This window comes from Lissotriton vulgaris, chromosome 2_1 (genome assembly GCF_964263255.1).
Source record: "Lissotriton vulgaris chromosome 2_1, aLisVul1.2, whole genome shotgun sequence".
Taxonomy (NCBI): Eukaryota; Metazoa; Chordata; class Amphibia; order Caudata; family Salamandridae; genus Lissotriton; species Lissotriton vulgaris.
Window position 1 is genome coordinate 1,804,270,837 of NC_141687.1, and position 24,186 is coordinate 1,804,295,022.

Genomic DNA, 24,186 nt, shown 5'->3' on the forward strand with positions numbered 1-24,186 from the left:
CTGGGAAGGAAACAAGCTCCCGGGGACCGGTTTCTGGCATTACAGCCGTCTTCGGCCCGGTTTGCTTGAATCCTGATGGTGCAATGAGCAAGGGTCTCACATCTGAGAATACCCTTCCACGCTTAGGGTGGACAAAAATATTTACAACAAGGGGTGGTGAGGGACAGAGTCTCTGAATTAAGCAGAAAGCTCTCACCCAGTCAAGAGATCAGGGCTAGATCCAACACCGTTTTTTAGCTCACTGCACCATCCCAGTTTCAGAACCTGGCTGTATGCAAATTAGTCTGTTCCTGTCCCAGTGCATGATGGGAACAGGGCAAACCAAACTACAAAAGCCAATTCTTACACTGGGAAGGAAACAAGCTCCCGGGGACCGGTTTCTGGCATTACAGCCGTCTTCGGCCCGGTTTGCTTGAATCCTGATGGTGCAATGAGCAAGGGTCTCACATCTGAGAATACCCTTCCACGCTTAGGGTGGACAAAAATATTTACAACAAGGGGTGGTGAGGGACAGAGTCTCTGAATTAAGCAGAAAGCTCTCACCCAGTCAAGAGATCAGGGCTAGATCCAACACCGTTTTTTAGCTCACTGCACCATCCCAGTTTCAGAACCTGGCTGTATGCAAATTAGTCTGTTCCTGTCCCAGTGCATGATGGGAACAGGGCAAACCAAACTACAAAAGCCAATTCTTACACTGGGAAGGAAACAAGCTCCCGGGGACCGGTTTCTGGCATTACAGCCGTCTTCGGCCCGGTTTGCTTGAATCCTGATGGTGCAATGAGCAAGGGTCTCACATCTGAGAATACCCTTCCACGCTTAGGGTGGACAAAAATATTTACAACGAGGGGTGGTGAGGGACAGAGTCTCTGAATTAAGCAGAAAGCTCTCACCCAGTCAAGAGATCAGGGCTAGATCCAACACCGTTTTTTAGCTCACTGCACCATCCCAGTTTCAGAACCTGGCTGTATGCAAATTAGTCTGTTCCTGTCCCAGTGCATGATGGGAACAGGGCAAACCAAACTACAAAAGCCAATTCTTACACTGGGAAGGAAACAAGCTCCCGGGGACCGGTTTCTGGCATTACAGCCGTCTTCGGCCCGGTTTGCTTGAATCCTGATGGTGCAATGAGCAAGGGTCTCACATCTGAGAATACCCTTCCACGCTTAGGGTGGACAAAAATATTTACAACAAGGGGTGGTGAGGGACAGAGTCTCTGAATTAAGCAGAAAGCTCTCACCCAGTCAAGAGATCAGGGCTAGATCCAACACCGTTTTTTAGCTCACTGCACCATCCCAGTTTCAGAACCTGGCTGTATGCAAATTAGTCTGTTCCTGTCCCAGTGCATGATGGGAACAGGGCAAACCAAACTACAAAAGCCAATTCTTACACTGGGAAGGAAACAAGCTCCCGGGGACCGGTTTCTGGCATTACAGCCGTCTTCGGCCCGGTTTGCTTGAATCCTGATGGTGCAATGAGCAAGGGTCTCACATCTGAGAATACCCTTCCACGCTTAGGGTGGACAAAAATATTTACAACAAGGGGTGGTGAGGGACAGAGTCTCTGAATTAAGCAGAAAGCTCTCACCCAGTCAAGAGATCAGGGCTAGATCCAACACCGTTTTTTAGCTCACTGCACCATCCCAGTTTCAGAACCTGGCTGTATGCAAATTAGTCTGTTCCTGTCCCAGTGCATGATGGGAACAGGGCAAACCAAACTACAAAAGCCAATTCTTACACTGGGAAGGAAACAAGCTCGGTAGTTTAGTCTGCCCTGTTCCCATGATGCACTGGGCCAGGGACAGACTGATTTGCATATAGCCAGATTCTGAGCTGGGATGGGGCAGTGAGATAAATAACGGTGATGGATCAAGCCCTGATCTTTGGACTGGGTAAGAGTGGTCTGCTCAATTCAGACACTCTGTTCATCACCACCCCCTTTTGTAAATCGATTTTGGCCACTATAGGTGTGGCAGGGTATACTCAGACATGAGTCCCTTTCTCACTGCTCCATCAGGATTCAAGCAAGCCGGGCCGAAGAGGCTGAAATGCCAGAAACCGGTCCCCGGTAGCTTGTCTCCTTTCTGGTAAAGAATTGGCTTGGTAGTTTAGTCTGCCCTGTTCCCATGATGCACTGGGCCAGGGACAGACTGATTTGCATATAGCCAGATTCTGAGCTGGGATGGGGCAGTGAGATAAATAACGGTGATGGATCAAGCCCTGATCTTTGGACTGGGTAAGAGTGGTCTGCTCAATTCAGACACTCTGTTCATCACCACCCCCTTTTGTAAATCGATTTTGGCCACTATAGGTGTGGCAGGGTATACTCAGACATGAGTCCCTTTCTCACTGCTCCATCAGGATTCAAGCAAGCCGGGCCGAAGAGGCTGAAATGCCAGAAACCGGTCCCCGGTAGCTTGTCTCCTTTCTGGTAAAGAATTGGCTTGGTAGTTTAGTCTGCCCTGTTCCCATGATGCACTGGGCCAGGGACAGACTGATTTGCATATAGCCAGATTCTGAGCTGGGATGGGGCAGTGAGATAAATAACGGTGATGGATCAAGCCCTGATCTTTGGACTGGGTAAGAGTGGTCTGCTCAATTCAGACACTCTGTTCATCACCACCCCCTTTTGTAAATCGATTTTGGCCACTATAGGTGTGGCAGGGTATACTCAGACATGAGTCCCTTTCTCACTGCTCCATCAGGATTCAAGCAAGCCGGGCCGAAGAGGCTGAAATGCCAGAAACCGGTCCCCGGTAGCTTGTCTCCTTTCTGGTAAAGAATTGGCTTGGTAGTTTAGTCTGCCCTGTTCCCATGATGCACTGGGCCAGGGACAGACTGATTTGCATATAGCCAGATTCTGAGCTGGGATGGGGCAGTGAGATAAATAACGGTGATGGATCAAGCCCTGATCTTTGGACTGGGTAAGAGTGGTCTGCTCAATTCAGACACTCTGTTCATCACCACCCCCTTTTGTAAATCGATTTTGGCCACTATAGGTGTGGCAGGGTATACTCAGACATGAGTCCCTTTCTCACTGCTCCATCAGGATTCAAGCAAGCCGGGCCGAAGAGGCTGAAATGCCAGAAACCGGTCCCCGGTAGCTTGTCTCCTTTCTGGTAAAGAATTGGCTTGGTAGTTTAGTCTGCCCTGTTCCCATGATGCACTGGGCCAGGGACAGACTGATTTGCATATAGCCAGATTCTGAGCTGGGATGGGGCAGTGAGATAAATAACGGTGATGGATCAAGCCCTGATCTTTGGACTGGGTAAGAGTGGTCTGCTCAATTCAGACACTCTGTTCATCACCACCCCCTTTTGTAAATCGATTTTGGCCACTATAGGTGTGGCAGGGTATACTCAGACATGAGTCCCTTTCTCACTGCTCCATCAGGATTCAAGCAAGCCGGGCCGAAGAGGCTGAAATGCCAGAAACCGGTCCCCGGTAGCTTGTCTCCTTTCTGGTAAAGAATTGGCTTGGTAGTTTAGTCTGCCCTGTTCCCATGATGCACTGGGCCAGGGACAGACTGATTTGCATATAGCCAGATTCTGAGCTGGGATGGGGCAGTGAGATAAATAACGGTGATGGATCAAGCCCTGATCTTTGGACTGGGTAAGAGTGGTCTGCTCAATTCAGACACTCTGTTCATCACCACCCCCTTTTGTAAATCGATTTTGGCCACTATAGGTGTGGCAGGGTATACTCAGACATGAGTCCCTTTCTCACTGCTCCATCAGGATTCAAGCAAGCCGGGCCGAAGAGGCTGAAATGCCAGAAACCGGTCCCCGGTAGCTTGTCTCCTTTCTGGTAAAGAATTGGCTTGGTAGTTTAGTCTGCCCTGTTCCCATGATGCACTGGGCCAGGGACAGACTGATTTGCATATAGCCAGATTCTGAGCTGGGATGGGGCAGTGAGATAAATAACGGTGATGGATCAAGCCCTGATCTTTGGACTGGGTAAGAGTGGTCTGCTCAATTCAGACACTCTGTTCATCACCACCCCCTTTTGTAAATCGATTTTGGCCACTATAGGTGTGGCAGGGTATACTCAGACATGAGTCCCTTTCTCACTGCTCCATCAGGATTCAAGCAAGCCGGGCCGAAGAGGCTGAAATGCCAGAAACCGGTCCCCGGTAGCTTGTCTCCTTTCTGGTAAAGAATTGGCTTGGTAGTTTAGTCTGCCCTGTTCCCATGATGCACTGGGCCAGGGACAGACTGATTTGCATATAGCCAGATTCTGAGCTGGGATGGGGCAGTGAGATAAATAACGGTGATGGATCAAGCCCTGATCTTTGGACTGGGTAAGAGTGGTCTGCTCAATTCAGACACTCTGTTCATCACCACCCCCTTTTGTAAATCGATTTTGGCCACTATAGGTGTGGCAGGGTATACTCAGACATGAGTCCCTTTCTCACTGCTCCATCAGGATTCAAGCAAGCCGGGCCGAAGAGGCTGAAATGCCAGAAACCGGTCCCCGGTAGCTTGTCTCCTTTCTGGTAAAGAATTGGCTTGGTAGTTTAGTCTGCCCTGTTCCCATGATGCACTGGGCCAGGGACAGACTGATTTGCATATAGCCAGATTCTGAGCTGGGATGGGGCAGTGAGATAAATAACGGTGATGGATCAAGCCCTGATCTTTGGACTGGGTAAGAGTGGTCTGCTCAATTCAGACACTCTGTTCATCACCACCCCCTTTTGTAAATCGATTTTGGCCACTATAGGTGTGGCAGGGTATACTCAGACATGAGTCCCTTTCTCACTGCTCCATCAGGATTCAAGCAAGCCGGGCCGAAGAGGCTGAAATGCCAGAAACCGGTCCCCGGTAGCTTGTCTCCTTTCTGGTAAAGAATTGGCTTGGTAGTTTAGTCTGCCCTGTTCCCATGATGCACTGGGCCAGGGACAGACTGATTTGCATATAGCCAGATTCTGAGCTGGGATGGGGCAGTGAGATAAATAACGGTGATGGATCAAGCCCTGATCTTTGGACTGGGTAAGAGTGGTCTGCTCAATTCAGACACTCTGTTCATCACCACCCCCTTTTGTAAATCTATTTCACTTGCAGCAACGACGGAAGACTCTAAGCCACCATGGTGAAACAATGACAGTAGCTATCTACGGATCGATACTGTGGGGGGCAAGGAAAAACACTACGCTAAAAACTCAGGAAAATCAATTTTTGGCTAGGCTTCGCGCTGTACCGCGTACAACACTGACTATAATTACCCATAGGGAACTAGATATACAGTTTATGGAAGATATAATTGACCTGAGTGTGATTACTGGTTGTTATAACTTCCAAAGTAAAGTAGGTACAACATTTTCCAGAGCAGTCATTACTAATTGTCTTAGGCTCAGGTTGATAGACTAATGCAGGAAATAGTTGCGGATTTTAAAATAAAAAAGCCAGCCATAAAGTGGGAGAGGTGTGGTGCAGTGGCCAGGGTGGCTGACTCTGGAGCATGTGATTCACAGTTAAATCCCAGGATGCAGCTCAGCCCAGCACCATGTGACTTTGGGCAATAGCTCGCTTAATCTCTCCGATGGCCCTCAGCGCCTTGAAACCCTTAGGGGTGATTAGTTCACGCTTTACAAATACTGGGTTATTATTTATTATAAAGTATGGAAAAAATGAAATTAAAGCCTTTATCATGAACAAGCTAACTGACAGGAGAGAAACCAAGGAAAGCCAGAGAGTCTCAGTAATGACTATGATATTGATCACGGACCAGCGAACATGAGAGGGAGTGACAGGATTTTTAGACTTCGCAGACTGGATTCAAGATATATAATTGATCTGCAAACAAAGGCCCCACTAGGCATGAACAGTGGGGAGGAATTAGCAGTTCACCTTAGAACTGAGTATACTGACAGGGTATGAGTACATGTCTACAAGTGTATCTGGCTAGGAGTAAATAGCCACATAGGTTTACAAAACATAAAGTATTAAATGCATGCATTTTTGAAGAATTTGAATGTAGAAGTTGTCAATAGAAGCAACCAATATGCGGATACATAATAGATATCAGCTATATAGCTTTATATTTCATAAAGCACTCAATGAGTTGTAAATAGTGGCTGACCCTTGGTTACATGGAAAGTTTGCCGATACAGGGCTATATAATGGGTATGAGCTAATTAATTAAGAATTATAGCATTTTAAAAGAATCACAATTAGTGAAAGAGTGAATTTTAGCTCTCAAAGGTGGTGCCACATAAATGAGATGAGGATTATTCAATTTCTAACATAAGAAATAAAATGTAAAGCTATTGTTGCATTTTGAAATGTTCCCATGCCCATTGAGTGCTTTATCATGAATTGCATTGCGGCTTCATTTTAATTGGTACTGAATAACTACAACTACATGTTCAGATGTCGGAACCCTTGTCACCATGTCCATTTTCTATGTCGAGCAAATTGTGAGATTTGAAAAACTGTAGCTTCCGGCGCATCTAACAACATTGATGAAGGCGTTCGCCGAAACGCATCTGTTGTGTGTTTGTATGCATTATGAATAAATAACGAGTACATACTCCCCGTGAGTGCTTATTCCTTGGTTAAGCAAAAGGAAAGGGAGCATTGAGATATATGTAGTACTCTGCTCCTGGTAGCTGAATCAACGCCAACCGTAAACATGTACCGTCGTCAGGAAACTGATGCAGAATAATTTATTAGTGCTTCTCTGCCGCCATAAAGTTTCGCCCTGAAGAGCCTTGCTTACATGACAACGTGATAATATTCACCACCCATATTTAAAGTGACAGTGCAAAGGAACTGAATGATCATGTGACATGAATTTAGAAGAAATACTAAAATGCCGCTATGTATATAGTACAAGCAGTACAAGTTATATGCACCCTTACTCATATAATTTAAATGTTCTCCATTGAGAGATACATAAAATTGGGCAGAATTGAGGGAGGAGATCGCATATCCCGGTGGCATCAGATCACGGATCCCTAATGAGTAAAGGGACCGTCTAAATCAATCTCGCCGAATGCGATAAAAGACACATTGAGATAGTATTACTCTCAAAAGCAAGAGGTTAATTCACTTCTCCTCGAGTTTTCTACCTAAGATATAACCATAGGGAAGACACTGTATAGAAAAAATACCGGGCTTTCTACGACTGCTGCTATATGTAGCAAAAAGCTGTTCGGAGGCTCTCGTCAAGCTTGGACTTTTATTTTCACTTCCACCGCAAAAGATTATGAAATAGTACAACTAAGGGAGTCTCCCCCTCTTATCAGCAGGTGTCTGCATGAAAATGTGTTATAATATACAGAGTGTATATACCAGAGTCTTGAAAAAGATGGATCTATAAAGTTTTCCCCATCGAAACGCGTTGATGCTTGATCTCCATACACAATACGTCTACGGGGCAGTGGTGCCAAAAAAGCTAATTACAGATTGCTTAACTCCATGCCCTTAATATGATTTCATAACGGATGTGTAAATTGTTAAGACTGAGCTGTTTTGTCTAACTCTTGTTTTTTTCACTCTTTTTATACTTTCATGCATACTGTGATTTACAATTTATTGTTTTGTGATTGTATGAATTTTTGTGACATTAACTGTATTGTTTTCGGGATACTCCCGTGGTTTTAACTTGATTGACTTTGTACTGTGAATAATAAATATATGTCATATATTATTTTACCAAGTAGTAGAGTGACTTCCCTATCATATGTGGCTGAATCTTGAGATGTGTAGGTTGTGATGAATGAAAATAAGAGTGTATCAGGGTGACTGTTTTTTCAAGCCAGGTTCTCTGTTAAGAATCTTACCCAAGGGAAATTTTTCTTCATTCATGTGTACAATACACATCATAATGCTAAAATCCAAATATAAGAAAATAGCAGCGCATAAATACTGGGATAAATCCAACATACTAATTAGATGCCTGTCGAGTCATAGTAAAAGAACTACATCACATTTAAACCATTTATTTTCGTTCCTGTAATGTGTATGTGTACCCCTCAATCTAGCATACATCATAACAAAACAATCCTGTCGAATTCTATTGCTTTTGATTAGTATAATAATCCTGAGATAAATCCCGTAGTTATAACATATAGCGATCTTCCTCATAAACAGTAAGATGCCTTATTGTCACGATCAAATAGATCCTAAAATAAATGTGCAAAACGAGTGCTGATAAAGTGCTCAAACATATTGTGCAAAATATTATATAGCTGCAAATCTCATTTACATGGGCAGACTGGGCCCAGCCATATCCCTCCATCATGTCTAGAACTATTAAATATTAATAGGACTACAAAATGGAAAACAAACATCGTTGCTATAACTGATAATCTCATCATGTTACTATGAGTTGGAAACTAATGTAAAGAACTTCTATTTTTCAAAGCTAGCATGGGGTCATATAGGAATCACAATATTAGTACAGAGGCAACCATGGAGAGTTAAACAATGATGCTCTAATTCAGTGGTTATATCTCAAAAGATGACTACAGGAAACTAATACAAATTTGTTACCATATCGCTTATTGACACTAAACAGTATTATCAAAAATTTAAGACCACTAAGGGATCCTACCTACTAAGATAAAAAATCACTGTATACACATGTTTAAGAAGGGCCTATTGAATATTGATATAGACTAGTGTGTAAGTCCTCCGTTAAATTCATGCCCCCCGGTTGTTTAGTGTCCAACTGGAGTATATATTTAATTTCCAGTTTGCGTAGTTTAGATTCCCTGTTGCCACCCCGCCTACTGGCGCGAACAGCATCAATAACATAATACTTAAGTCCTTTGAAATCGCACTGATGGAAATCTCTGAAATGCCTGGCTACAGGATATGTATTATCTTGGTTAACTATAGCCCTTAAATGTTATAAGATACGTTTGTGAACTGCATGTTTTGTGCTTCCTACGTATCTGAGTGAGCAGGGACATTGCAGGACACAGATGCCATATTACATTTTGAACGTAAGTACTTTGCTTATCCGGTGTTCCTTATTGCTGAATCCATCAGTAAAGGTCTTTTAATTTATGCCATAGGTGTAAGATTTACAAGTCTTGCATTTAAAAAATAACTGTTGGCTTGAAGCCAGGTTATCTTCTCAATAACCTCTGGGTTGGTATTAACCAGCCTATCCCTCATAGAGGGCGCCAGACTAAAGGTAATAGAGGCTCTCTTGGGTAGTGTTGGGCCTATGACAGGGTCACTAAGAATAGTTGGCCAGTTCTGATTGATAATCTGACGCAGCTCTTTATGTTGACTATTATAACCAGATATGATCCTGAAGGTATCAATTCAAGTTATTGGCTGACCATTGGTTTTCCATACCATCAGATGTGACAGACACAGAAGATATTGTAGTGGTGTCATATTTGTCAAGCAAATCTTGTCTATTGACCTGCATTGATCTGGTTATAGCTGCATTGATGACATGTTCTAGAAACCTGTTTTTGCTGGCTTCCTGAGCTAAGTGCAGATCATTGTCATTGCTGCAAATCCTTCTCAAGCGCATCATCTCACCATAAGGTATACTGGTGAACAAATGAAAAGGGTGCGCACTGCCTGCATGAAGGATGGTATTGCCAGCCGTGGCCTTCCTAAATAGTCGTGTCTCTAATTTGTTGTGATGGACATATACCTCTGTATCAAGGAAGGTCACACTGGTCGGGCTAATGGTTGCAGTGAATTTCAGATTTTGCTAGTTGTTGTTAATCATAGATATAAATTCTACTGTTTCCTCTTGATCACCCCTCCACACAACAAAAAGGTCATCAATAAAACGGTACCATGCTTGGTGTCAAAGACTGCCTCATGTTTGGCTCTGAGGACCAGTTCATCCCAAGCGCCCATGTGCAGATAGGCATACATTGGTGAGAAACTGGCCCCCATTGCCACTCCTTGCAATTGTCTGTAGAGGAGATTGTTGTACATAAAGACATTATTTTCAAGGCAAAATATAAGCATTTGTTCAAGCATTTTGTTATGGTCCTTAAACTGCGTCATTCTACTTGATAGATAAAAACTCACTGCAGCAATCCCATCTGTGTGTATGATGCTAGTATGAAGTGCTGTCACATCTAATGCTAGCATCCAGTAATTTTCCATCCATGTGACCTTTTGCAATTTCATTAGAAAATCCCTCGTATCCTGAACACATGAGTCCAATGATCTAACAACTTCATGTAGCAAATAATCAATATATACCGATGTCCTTTCAAGCAAACCTCCTCTGGCAGAGATGATAGGTCTGCCAGGGGGTTTGACAGATCTTTGTGAACTTTCGGTTTAAAATAGATCAGGGAGGTGATTGGATTGTCATTTTTCAAATACTTGTATTCATCCTCAGACAATAATGTGTTACTCCTCCTCTTAGCCAGTTTCTGATGGTACTCCAATTGCGTGGCTTTCAATTTAGCCGTATTGACCCTTTTATAGTGTTCCCTGTCATTCAGTTGAAGATAAGGTTCCTTATCATAGTTGGCTTGCGTTAAAAGAACAACATTCCCATCTTTGTCACTTGCTTTAACATTGCCAACTTTCTCTCTGCAGCTGTAAGAATTTTAAGGAAAACAAGCAAAGCTTAAATTGTGTATACACTGATGAACTCTTGCGTCCTGATGTAATTCACCCAAACTACCTTTTCGACTGTTTTATGTATGTAAATATTTGCACATTTTTAAGTCTCTTTATATGTAATCCATGGTTTTTAACTTTTTTGACAGCTCCTGTCTTCAAAGTTTTGGGGTGGTTCGCCACGCGGGGGCAGAGAAAAAATGGGCATTCCTAAACGTGTTTTACCCATTTTAATTTCCATAGGAACTTTAGACACAGCTACAGCCCGAACTGCTGAACAGAATTACACCAAATTTGGCAAAAAGGTAGCTCTTGGTTCAGAAAGCACTCCTTTTTTTAAATGGTGTACATCCATTAGGTAGTTGCTGAGAAATTCAAAAATAAAAAATTTATATATCTGAGCACCGAGGAGGAGTCGCGACTCCTCCCGGGCACGAGCTTCACTCTGATTGGCTGACAATACTCAGAGTCACAAGAAAACGGAAGATGAAAAACAAGAAAAGGGGGCAGGGTAGAAACACCCTGACCCCCTAGGCCTGATCAGGGGGTCCCACACAGACCCCCAGCCCCAAAAAGCATTATAAAAATATAAAAGTCTGCCGAATTCACACTGGGTCTGCGAATCGGGCCGAGAAAATAAATAAAAAATGAAGCCATGTGACTCTGAACAATAGCTCGCTTAATCTCCCCGACGGCCCTCAGCGCCTTGAGTCCCTTGGAGGTGATTGCGTTCAGAGATGCAGTTCCATAATTAATCCAGGCCAGATTTTCAAACCACCAATTTACAAGAAAGTGCTCTTTTTTATTTTTTTTTTATTTTTAGTCCTCATTTCCGCCCTTGGTGAAGAAAGAAAGTGTTCTTTATGTCTCTCCTGACCCGCTTTTCACTTATGTCCAGGTCTTCTTCACAACCTTTGTCATATTTAATTTCGCAATGGGAGGAGTTGATCTTGTGGGAGAGTTGGAGGGATAGGTAACTAACTCTGTATACAAATATAGACTATATACTTTCTATGTAAAGTCACAAAAATAGGGACTACAAAATTACACTGGACTAAAATATAATGAAATAGGTAAGTATATTGAATTTAAAATATGTATCAATATTTTGACTTAAAAACAGATATTAACTTTAGAAACATTTAAATAAAAAATGAATAAAATATTGAAAATGCACAAATACATTTTATAACCTAAAATCATGAAATACAAATATATACTTTAAAATAAATGTAACAAGAAACATAATATGGTAATCAAAATTATTAAATAAGCATGTATAATATGTATAATTATAATTAAAAAGCATTCTGTATCAAAAATATTGAATGTACGCATATACTATAAAAATATCCCAATGAAAAAATAATAAAACTAATATTGCTCCCAACAACTAAAAATATACACTAGAAAAATATAAACTAAGATAACTTAAAATTAAATTGCAAAAATATATGTTAAAAAATAAATCAAATATAAATAATTACAATTGATTAATTCGAAGGAAAAAAGCATTGGACTTTGGAGGGGTCAGATGTACTATTACTACTACAAACTGGGCAACAGTGAGGAAAGTAGTGAACTTTGGAAGGGTCACAGTTACTATTCCCACCACAACTTGAGCAACAACAGGGAAAGTGTTGGACTTTGGAGGGGCAGAATTACTATTTCCACTCCAACCTGAGCAACAGAAGGGACAGTTTTGGATTTTAGAGGGGTCATGTTTACTATTTGCACTCCAATGTAAGCAGCAGTATGTAAAGTGCTGGATTTTCGATGGGTCAACTTGAACAACAGTAGGGAAAGTAGAGGACTTTGAGGGGGTCATATTTACTATTCCCACTCCACCTGGAGCACCAGTAGGGAATGTATTGGACTTCAGATGGGTCAGATTTAGCATTTCCATTCCAGACTGAGCAATAGTAGTGAAAGTGTTGGAATTTGGACATATCAGATTTACTATTTCCACTCCAGTCTCCAGCAGTAGAGAAAGTCTTTTGACTTTGGAGGTGTCAGATTTACTGTTCCTACTCGAACCTGAGCAACAGTATAGAAATTGTTGAACTTTGGAGGGGAAAAATTGACTATTCCACATAGGTTTTGCTTTTTACTGAAACAAAACTGACTTTGCGCTTACATTTCTGTGTAACAAAACAATGCTGAGTGGACTGTCAACAAAGGGCGGCCCGTTAGGCATTACAAGTTTGCAGAAAGTGCTGCAGTCGAATCGAGGGAGCATTCAGGCTTGTACAGTGTTCAATCCATACTATGTTAACCACTTCCCCCATATCTTCTGATGCTTCCTACAGCATCCCCAAGCTAGGTAAATCTTGTTCCTCCAACTTAGCCAAACAGTCCATGCACTTCTTCCATTCCCTCAGGGTTGGGGCAGCCGGTGACTTCTAGTATTTGGCCACCACCCTTTTAGCTAATAATCTTCCCATCCCCATCAAGGCTTCGTTCCCCCTTGTGCCTCCAAGCTCATACACTAGGCAGAGTAGTGTGAATCTGGGCAAGGCCTCCAACTAGTGGCCCAAAACTTCTAACACAGCTGCAAATATAGATAGCCAGCATTATTGAATAGATAGAAATTACCCACTACTCCATGGAATCTAGTGCAGGCTGGGTGTGGGAGTCGGTGGGCTTTACATAAACGTTGAGGTGTTCACTAGGTGCAGTGTAGGTATTTCAATCGCACAAGGTTCAGCCGGGTTGACATTGTTAGGGTAAGGGTGCCATACAAGTCTCCCTCCAATCTGCCTTCTCCAATGGGCCAAGCCACTGCTCCCACGGGCCACCAGAATACAAGAGGTGTGATTAACCAGGGCTGTGTAGATTTAAGAGATACCTTCCTTGGACAGGGGGCCCATGAGTAAACTGACCTCCAAGGGATTGTAATCAGGGGCCCGACCAACTACTCCCGGTGGTCGGAGAGTTAGTGCCAGAGTTGGTGATAGTGGAGGAACTGTCTTTTATGGATGAAAAACTCGGCCTGGAGGTACTGGAAGGATTTCATATGGTCATCCTCCAAATGTTGCCTAGGTGTGATATGCTAATATTGTCCCATCCCTGAAATCCCTCAAGTCAGGTCACCTGTTCCATCCACCTGCCACCCATAGAGAACTCTCCAGCGTGGCTCACATGTCCCACTCAGTCCATCGCTGGGCTGTCCGCAAACCCTGAAAAACCACTCTAGTGATCTCTAGGAGAGACTGGGGGACCAGTGTACCAGATAGTGTACCAATGGGGTTCTTAACGCCCAGCAGGGATCCCTCTATCCTACAAGAAGGGTCTGTCCAGCCCCACTTACCAATAGGGGTGGGTGAAATTTGCGTAATCGCGTTACGCAAATCTCCGCGAAACGGTAAAAAAATCTCTGCGAACACACAGAAATTCCACGAACACGCGGAATTGCTTGTTTGCAATGCTTTTTTACTGTTCGCAATCGCTGTTTGCGTGCTCGGGGGGAAATATCTTGCCAACACGCATTTTGAGAACGCAAACAAGCAAAAAATTTCACAAAGTCGCAGAACGCAGAAATTTGGGCAATTTCGTGTTCTCCGCGGAACGCAAAATTACCCAAATTCCGCGAGCGTAACGGAATTTGCCACCCAGGCCTACTTACCAAGTGGATCGCCACTATGGTGTGTGCTGCCCAGTTATAGAGGCGGACGTTGGCCACGGCCAGACCCCCGTTCGAAGGTCAACCAAACACATTTATCAAAGGAGATCCTGGGGCTTTATCTGGGCCTCAGAAATTTCCATGCCTGGAAGGTTATGGCAGTAAACCAGGGGTTTGGGATGGGAAGGTGAATTTTGGAGAACATACAGGAGTTGTGGTAAGACCATCATTTTAAACAGAGCCATCCGCCCAGTTCGTACAGTGGTAATTTAGTTCACCAGTCTAAATCCACTTGGATTGTGCGGGTGAGGGGGAGAAGGTTGAGGCTCCATGTGAGGTCCGGCTTGCATGACAGGTCTTCCCAAGTAGTGGAAACTCAGGCTTCGGTTTAGCAGGGTATGGTGCCAGGTCTCGTCATCCCTGTCTCCCTGGAGAGGGGCCAAGATTGACTAAGGCTAGTTCACCTTCAACCCAGACACCCCACAAAGGTGTCTGAGAATTGATATGAGGCAGGGCCTGGCCTCCACTGGCCATGCCAGGAATAAAAGAGTGTCGTCGGCATAGAGGGCTAATCTGTGCCCTAGTACCATTCCCCAGTCAAACCCACTTACCTGGGTATCCCAATGTAACCATGTTGCTAAGGGCTCTATGGTGGCTGCAAAAAGCAGGGGCAAGAGGGGGTCTGTTGCCTTGGTGGATTGGGAATCAGCAGGAAATCACTTTGTTTACTAGCGCCTGAGCCTGTGACATGGCATAAAGAGTTCGGACATAAGACAGGAACCTGCGCCCCAGGCCCATTTTGACCAACAACTCTTGGAGATAGGAGTCGAAAGCTTTCTCAAAGTTGAGGAGCCTCAATGTTGTGGCACAATGTAAGTCCTTGAATCTGGCCAGGGTGAGGTACACCCTGCGGATGTATTGTCTGATGCTGCATCGGAGAATATAACCATTTTGATCCAGCATCTCGCTAAAGTGTATAGTTTAATCCGAGTTTTAATTAGAGAGATGGGTCGGTAAGAAGTGCATCGATACTGGGGCTTGTCGGGTTTTAGTAGGACCTCTATAATGGCAAAGCCTATTTCCGGTGGGAAAATAGCAATATAACTACCACCCCCAGAAGCATCCCTGGAATGGGAGGAAGGATGTCCTTCCTCAGCTTGCAGGAGTATTCCATTGGGAACCCTTCTGGGCCAGGGGTTTTGCCCAAAATAAGATTCACAAAGGTATCATTGTGCTCCTCCTCTATCAGGACCCATTCAAGAGCCTTGCTTTCAGTGGGGGAAAGCTAGGGCAGTGGTAGGTAGTCAATTAGCAGGCTATGTGTCTCACGTGTAGGGTCGATACCTCACTGAGTATAGAGATTCATAGTAGTCTGCATACGGCGCGGCCACAGTGGGGCGGATACAGCACGTGTGCCATCTGGGTTAGTGATGTGGTGCACTACCCCAAAGTTTACTCCCTAGTGGCCAGTTAGTACAAAATCCTGTCCGATTTGTCCCACCACTCATACACACTTATGACAGAGGCCTCCCAACATCTGTGGGCTTCGTCCAGACACAGTTGATGTAATGATGGGCCAGTAGTTACTGCAGATTGCCACCATTATAAGTTTTGAGTTCAAGAATCGAGGCCTTTAACGTCGCTATATGGGACTGTGTCTCTCAGGCCTGGTCCCTAATGGGGGAATGTGCATTCCGCCATATATTAGCTTTGAACGCCTCCAAGAGTATCCCTGGTGAATCCACACTCCCTTGGTTAGTATTAGGAAAACTTCTATGTCTGTCTCTAGGACCTGTGTAAGCTTTCGATTAATAAGGAACCAGGCATTGAGGTGCTAAATGTGTCTCCCCACTCCCCACGGTGTCTCCCACCTGAAGGATGACAAGAGTATGGTCTGATATACCCCTAGCGAGGATGCAAGACCCTCGTGTATATAGGAGGTCAGCTGCTGGCAGCAGAAAGAGGCCTATACAAGAGAAAAAGTAATGCTCCCCCGATGTATGCGTATATTCCCATGCTGTAAGCTTCGAGGTTTGTGTTGCAGAGCTCTAGACCCGAGGTCCAGTTCACCAGTCCCCTGCCCTCCCTGGGGGCAACAATGGACATTCAAACAGAGTCCAGAGGACCCAGGATGTCAGCAAAATCACCTCCCATAATGAGCCTGCCAGCCAGAAGAAATAGTATCCAGTATCTAAGGGATAGCAATGTGGATCTAGTGAGGTGTGGGTGGACATATGCACTTAAGAGGTAATAGAGTGAGCCCCTTAACCAATCCCTTTATCAGTACGAATATCCCCAAGGCTTCTCGGTCACACAGGATACAGCTATAGGAAGGGAGATTTGAAGAGCTGAAGCCACATGCAAAGCCTGCATAGAAGACTCTAGTATACCCGTATCGAGCCAAATGGCATCGCTGATCCCCCCATGAGGAGCATTTCTTGCAGATAAACTGCAGAACAGCACTGCACTCAATTCAGTCTAAAGGACTGTTCATGCTCCACGTCACTGTTGTAAATGCCCTCATGGTAAGTCTAGTGGAATTATGTGTTGGGGGGCAGTGAATACTCTCTGAGTACAGTGGGGTCTCAGCCACATTCTAGCGAATTCTATGGTAAGGATGGGGTTTCATAACCCTACTCCATGGGGTGAGTAGGGTTATGAAATGTGCCTGCTTCGTATAGTGCTCGAAAAACTAGTTACAAGCCAAACCTCATAAAGAAAAAACCTGACCCCCTTCCCTCCAACTTCCCCACTCCTTATAGTTCCCCCAACTAGAAGCATCTGACACCCCAATTCAGCCCCACCATAACAGTGGGCAGAAGCTGGTCATCAAGACCCCAATTCAGGCCCCCGACCCCTAACAAACATGGACGAATAAGGTGGTGCTGGCACGCAAGGTGTAATATAACTGACACACTTCTTGGGTCAGACACCTGTATGCCCGTTCAATTAAAAAATAAGTCGACAGCCTTAGGGGGTCAATCCAGGATCAAATCCATTGTACATTCCCTCCGCCACTGTAGAAAACATGACATAGCCGATATTGCTTCTGCAGGTATGATTTTCGGTGTCTTCAGCTGTGGCAGTGAGGATCATGGAAGACGAAGTCAGACAAGACAGATCAGTTTTGAGGTCGCACACCGTGTTCTCCATTTCGGAGATATGCCCTTCATCCTCAGAGACCCTAGCCGTAAATTTGAAGAGATCCTGATGCTAGAGGGCCATATCGATCGCACCTCCCATATCTTGGTCTCGACGGCAGAGTGTGAGACTTGGATCACTTGAAGAATGGCAGTAGATCACCCACCCCGTGTCTGGGTCACCTGAGGGTCTCTGCCATGGCTCCCTATTGTTTCAGCCCAATGGGACTGTGAACTTGTGGATCCTGGATTTTTCTGGGGTCACCACAGGTCTACAACCAAACAGCAGAATAACTATGGGTCAAAGAGTAGAATGTGTCTTTTCAGAAGTGTGTCTGAGTGAGTGTGTGTTGAAACAGAGGTATGAACAGCACACAACAAAGTATCGCACTTGATGAGAAGATGTCCATCAGTTTATCGTTATTTACCGCCCTGTCATCATTTGGAACCTTTCCCAAGATGTGGAAGCAAAGTTGTTGCTATTTAACACGGGAAAGGAAAGTGCGTGGTAACTTGCTTGATAAACTGAAGAGCAGTGCAAGAAAGAAAAATTGTCAGAATCAAAAAGATAAGAGAAAGGAGTGCTCTGTGTTTAAAATTGGATAATGAACGCTAAGGAGTTTTATTCTGGTGCCGGTCACCTCCCCAGCAGCACAGACGGCTGCTGAGTGTACCGACGGGCAGAGCGGTGCTCTATCCTCCTGAACTGTTGCCAGGTGAGGTGAGGCAGGTTCCTCTAACCCTAAAGGAGGACACCAGGATTGATAAGGTGATATCTGTATCCTATTTTAAACGCACTTTTGAGCAGTAGCATGTACTTTAGGTCCTGATGAAGCGGCAGATATTCATTGATCACTAGACCGCAGAAACATGTCGACCACTACAATATAAATCAGTGATTATTAGGGTTACTCACTGACAGTCTTGCACTGAATTTTTTAACCTTGGAAATGAACGGCACCAGAATAAAATTCCTTAGCGTTCATTATCCAATTTTAAACATAGAGCACTCCTTTCTCTTATCTTTTTGATTCTCACAATTTGTCTTTCTTGCACTGCTCTTCAGTTTATCAAGCAAGTTACCACGCACTTTCCTTTCCCGTGTTAAATAGCAACAACTTTGCTTCCACATCTCGGGAAAGGTTCCAAATGATGACAGGGCGGTAAATAACGATAAACTGATGGACATCTTCTCATCAAGTGCGATACTTTGTTGTGTGCTGTTCATACCTCTGTTTCAACACACACTCACTCAGACACACTTCTGAAAAGACACATTCTACTCTTTGACCCATAGTTATTCTGCTGTTTGGTTGTACTCATGTTAAGGGGGATATAACTGTGTGGTCACTAAACATCTCCTTGGACCCTCCAACCATCTTTTTGTATTTTCTAGTCACCACAGGTCTGTCATGCCCCATAATGAAGATGGGACCTGCGCAGTGTCCACCAGGTCTCCAGTAGCCCCTCTGCATGCAATTCCTGCGACTTCCGGCCCACCTGAGCTACAGCATCACAGGTGTGGGCGCCACAGGAAGATGAAGCTCACCAGAGGACGGTCCTGTATGGTATAGGCTAGGGCTTTCTGGTCTTGTTGGGCATTGCAGGGCAGTGATAGGGGGTTCTCAGGCTCCTGGCACACATCAGGGGGGGCTCCACTGCCTCCATAGCTTCAACAGGCCCAGCCTCCTTCCTGGGCCCTATAAACTCATGCGGCCATTCCCCTCATGGCTGTTGCCCAAATGGCCCCCAGCTGCATTTCAGGGGGTGGGGGTGCTGGGTTTGAGAATGTGGTTAACTGTTCCCTCGCAGGGGCAACAGCGGTATGCTAGTCAGTGGATCTTCTTCCCCTCTATGGGTCGATGAGGTGCGCAGAATTGAACAAAATGGAGCCATGCCTCTCATGCCATTCCCTTCACAGCTGCCCTGGGAGGGGCCAAGATCTTGAGGATGGGGCTAGACCGCCAGCGCCCATGTACGACTCTCAAGGGATGTAGCGTGGACTCAGAAAGGCAGTGGGGTCATGTGCCGATCACTGATGATGGCGATTGCCTCACCTCCGGGCCGCTCGTCTGCTGCACCTTCGACAGCAGCTATGCTGGGCTGCCACAGCTCGTCTGTGCTCTCCCAGGCCCCAGAGGCTTCCAAAGCCGCCTGATGGAGGGCAGGCAGTGCACCAGCACCACTGCCTGGAGTTAAGGACTGGGAGCCATGCAGGAGCTCCAAAAAGAGCGACCACCATCTTGGCCATCCCTGCTCAGCCCACCCTCCCACCCCCGCTTCAAAGGAGCATTTAAAGCAAAAATAAAAATCCCAAAAGTTCACTAGTGGGCTGGCGGAGGAAGCGCCTCCACCTCTCCAGAGTCTGCCATACTAAAAATGACCTCTGGTGTGAGCCTATCAACCCCAGAGAGGAAAGTAGCTGAAGGAAGAGACTATTCTCACTTTTTAGATCACAGAAGGGTGACAACTACCCCCTACCGTTTTCTACAGTTTTGTTTGTGCTCACTTTGTGGTAGGCACTGACAGTAGCCTCGCCAGTTAGCTGCAGAATGAAACTAAAGGAGGTTTTACGTTGGGCCAATGGATCTTGTGCCTCCCATTGACTTTTTAAAAAATGATTTCTGTTGAAAGTAATTCAAGTTTGAGCTGCAACTTATTTACCTTTAAATATTCAATTATCCATCAACGTTTTCTACTGTAAATTAACCGAGTCGTACTTAGCAGAAAGTCATAATTTTAAAAATCCAGGAGCTAAATAATCCCTTTCCTGGATAAATTTAGTTACTGTCAAGGTTCAACAATATGGTTTCTTATCTCTCATTGTGGAGAATGTATTTTCAATTGTCTTATAGTTTTCATATGTCATGTTATGGCACAGGGACCAAGCATAAAACTGCAATAGCAGAAAATTGAGCCTGGTTATGGTCTTAATAGGTGACATGGTAAAAAAAAAAGGTACTCGGGGGGAGGTGTGATGGTACATTGATATTACAATTTCCATTTTCAACGAAGGTTGGTAGAATAAAAAGGAAACCCACTTTCAATATACAAATGTTAGGTGGTGTTGAAAGTTCATGCTGAAAAGTGCATATCAGCAAGATAATAAGATTGTAGAAAAGCTGAAATCACTGGTCCATAGTGAAAACAATATGTAGAATCAATACTCAAGAGACAAAATACTAACATATCAATTTAAATGTTATTTCTGATAAGGTAGTTAATCTCAAGTGCCGTGTTTTAGTTACTAAAAAGAAAACCGCAAAGGTATAGAGAAATCACTGGCTATAGAATACATGCCATCATCATCGGAGAGATCCCGCGCTGGCTCTGGTGTGGAACCGCTGCTCTCGGTGGTTTGGCTGCAGTTGGATGGCTGGTCACTTGTTTTCCGGTGTCTGCACTCGATCATTGGCCTCTAGAAGGGATGCCAGGAAAGAAAACACATACTGAACTCTCACAGCAGAATTCGTTATTCAGTTCTATGTCCTATAGGCCAACCAGTGTATTAAATTCCAAGCGCGTAGTGCTGCTTTACAGAATATTGACAGAATTTGAGAAGATATTTTCACATACGGAAAAAGTCTGACCAATAGAAGTTGGGAGACAAAATGCACTTATCACTACTATATATAATGTAATGTGAAATGCATTAGCCATTTTTGGATATATGAGACGTGTGAAGAGACATATTCATTAATATTCAACTGTTTCTGATAGCAGGACAGCTGCAATAGCTCACCAGTTACAAGAACAGGGAATTTTACTTAAATAAATAACATTTGATATGTAAATATTTTATATCTCATAACATTTGATGAGTAAATTTACCGTTAGAGTTCAAACTAACATTTAATATCAAATAAAAACAAACTATTAGGCATGTAACCAGTGGTCTGTTTGCTAGTTGTGTGCTGCTAGTATGAATATGTGAACTCCTAAAGAGCAGTGGGAAGCCAAATGAAAGTCACAACATGGATTTTCCTCTTCTTCCCAAGATGTCTAGTTGCAGTGGAGACTGACAGACTGACTCCCCAAGATGTTGTCTTGAAAGTGTTGACTGGCCTCAGAAAAGTAGGTTAATGGGAGTCTGATTTAATGCATAGGCATGCTGTATGTGATGATATCTAAAGTAATTGCACATTGAGGGCTATGGCTGACATCCAGTTGCATATGGTCGAATCTTTTCAGGAAGAAGTGTAGAATGGGAAAAGCTTAAGCCGCAGGGCATAGTTTCGACCACAAGGGGGGGCTGTCCCCATTGAGTGGGTCAAGAGCACTTGAATCCCCTATTCATAAGTGGAAATTCGAAACTTTGAACATAAGGGGCCAAATTCGAATGATTTAAAAATCTACACCCTACATTTAGCTCGGAAAGGTGCAGATTTACAAATTTTAATACGTCACCAAGGTTTTCAAGAGCAGTCTTGGAAACCCGCAGAAGTGACAGGGTTCCAGGAGCACTTCTGCAAAACGTTTTTCGAATGCCACTTCAATATGGTACTTTTTCCACATGAACAGTTGTACACAAAGTACAAATGTGCATAATAATTCTTTCACATTATGTACTGCTGTTTTTTTCTCCATTGTAACAATAATATCCTGATGGAGAATCAGCTTTTCTTACAACCACCATCAATTTCTGCAGTGCTCTCCTCCCCTTCCCCACCTGGGAAATTAATTTACGTCTACCTTTGATGAGACTATTGTTTCCAGGTTGGGAACAGGTCATGCAAACGTATTAGAATACCCACACACGCTCTAGTTTTAGGGTGTTTGCAAGCTTTCTAGGGCTTTGCAAAATCCACTTCCCACCCCTGATTATGAATTGAATTTATGAATATGACCTAAGTGTTTCTTCAAAAAGCTTCACTTGTCATGTGAAATATTGACCTCAGCAGAATAGAAATCCGTCACTAGTTGAAGTTTAACCTGCCACAAACACTGTGTTTATTTTCAGACTATAAAACAGTTAGCTTTTGAATTCCTTGTGTATTGTGTTGAGGTAAAGATTGTGAATTTTGTATGACTTTTAAAAAATATCTTAACTTTTTTCCAAAATAATGTATTTTTAGAGTTTAAGATCTGATATTTGTGTATAAAGAGGAGAGGCTTTTCTTTTTATTGTAAGATTAAAATAATATTCTATTGATAACTTGTGTCCACACACTGTGGTTAAAAGTAGGGGTATGCACTAATGCTAGAGCTGCGGAAAAGTGACAGGAGACTTACAGCACATGCTCCTTGATTGCATTTTTCTAAGAAAAGTCTGGTCCAAACTTGGTGGTGCTCCATATTGCAGATCCTAAGGACATGCTGGACCCCTGATCTTGCCTCTACTGTTATAGGTTCCCTCCCTCCAGAAACATCTCATCGTCTGGACAATGAAAGACGTATTTTATGGGAAATACCAGTTTCAATGAGTCCAAAAGCTATTCTGTCTGAATGGAAAGACCTCTCTAAACTCTCAGTCCACACCTGGTAGGAATGGGTCCAATGTACCAGTGGGACTGATAACTCTCAAAAAACTTACCCACAATCTCCATCGAAGAAAAAACAAAAAATCTGGTCAAAACTAGTCAATCATCTCTAACACCATGTTACCATAGATGCTAACTCATCCCTTCTGCCACCCTCTGCCTAACTCCCCCTCCCTAGCTTACCTCCCCTTTCCCCCAAACCTTCTCCATATTTACCCCTCCACCATAGCTTTATCTTCTTTTTGGTTCCTTACTTTCTGACCTCTCATCTATCTTGCCTCTCTCTATCTCCATATACTGATACCACTCTCGGGTATTCCACTGCATAATTCTCTGGCAACACACTCCTAGCACTTCATTCGTCCCTGGCCCCTATGGTACTATGATACTTTGATAATATTATTTTTGTCATGATACTAGAATACCATGACACTATGACTATATAGCAAATCATTTTGTACCCTCTCCCATTCCTCATATCCCAATATGCAAGTATTCCTCTTCTTTCTGTACTGCTTCTCTACTATTTGACGTCTAAAATCTCAATAAAAATGATTATGAAATGCAAAAAACAGTAGGGGTCTTCAAAAACTGGAATTTGGGTAAGTACTTTAGCTCAAAATGCTAAAGCCGTGGATGCATTTCGCGGTAAACTGCACAAAAAACCAAAGCACGGCCAACAAGTGCTCACATTCTGTTCATGTTGCTCCAGTGCTTTCAATGAAAATGTAACCGCAAATGGTACATTTCCACAAAACCTTTACTGCAAACGGTGTGTGATGGCGCAATGAGGTGTCATATCATAGAATCGAGAATTTCATATAACAAGAGTAACACAAAATTGCACTAATTTTGCCATCGTATCACAAATTAGGCCGAGGCAGAGTTGTAAATTTGTGTTTTCACCACAATAAACGTTTAGCACACAGAGAACTATATAAAAGAGTAAAACCATACTGATTTGGACTGAGGCTAAATGTATCAGGTTTTCAATTACCTCGTGATGTGTTACAAGCCTTTTGATGCACAAAGCTTTGTGAGAGGGAAGCCTGGAAGGTAGGTGTCTCTCCACGGTTTGAAGAATCCCATCCTTCTCAAATTGTGCAATGTCATTCAGCAGGCTCCAGGGGCGCAAGCTGCAAAGCATGATGGGAAGAATAATATTGAAGGTTAAGCCTTACATTGAGCTATTATGAAGAATGATAGCAGGGTGGAAAGGAATGCCCAGGACGGAGGTCACATCAATTGCCCACCATCTGATCATTGTTAGAAAGATGCAACGAAATGCAATGCAATAAATACGCAAATTATTATACACACACATTATGTAGAAATTTGTAAAAGTTATCGGTCAATGCCACTCCTATACATCTAGTTCCACTACAATAGAAG

General features: G+C 43.7%; 1 protein-coding gene across 2 annotated transcripts in view; it reads right to left on the reverse strand.

The window, feature by feature from the left end:
• The window catches only part of OSBPL5 (oxysterol binding protein like 5), an 841,363-nt gene that overhangs the window by 34,151 nt on the left and 783,026 nt on the right, over positions 1–24,186 (reverse strand). For both annotated transcript variants that reach the window (XM_086957869.1, XM_086957868.1), the window contains exons 19-20: positions 23,792–23,930; positions 20,615–20,732 (exon numbers count right to left, since the gene is read on the reverse strand). In XM_086957869.1, the coding sequence (XP_086813995.1) occupies positions 20,615–20,732; positions 23,792–23,930 (257 nt within the window). The remainder of the gene's footprint in view (positions 1–20,614; positions 20,733–23,791; positions 23,931–24,186) is intronic.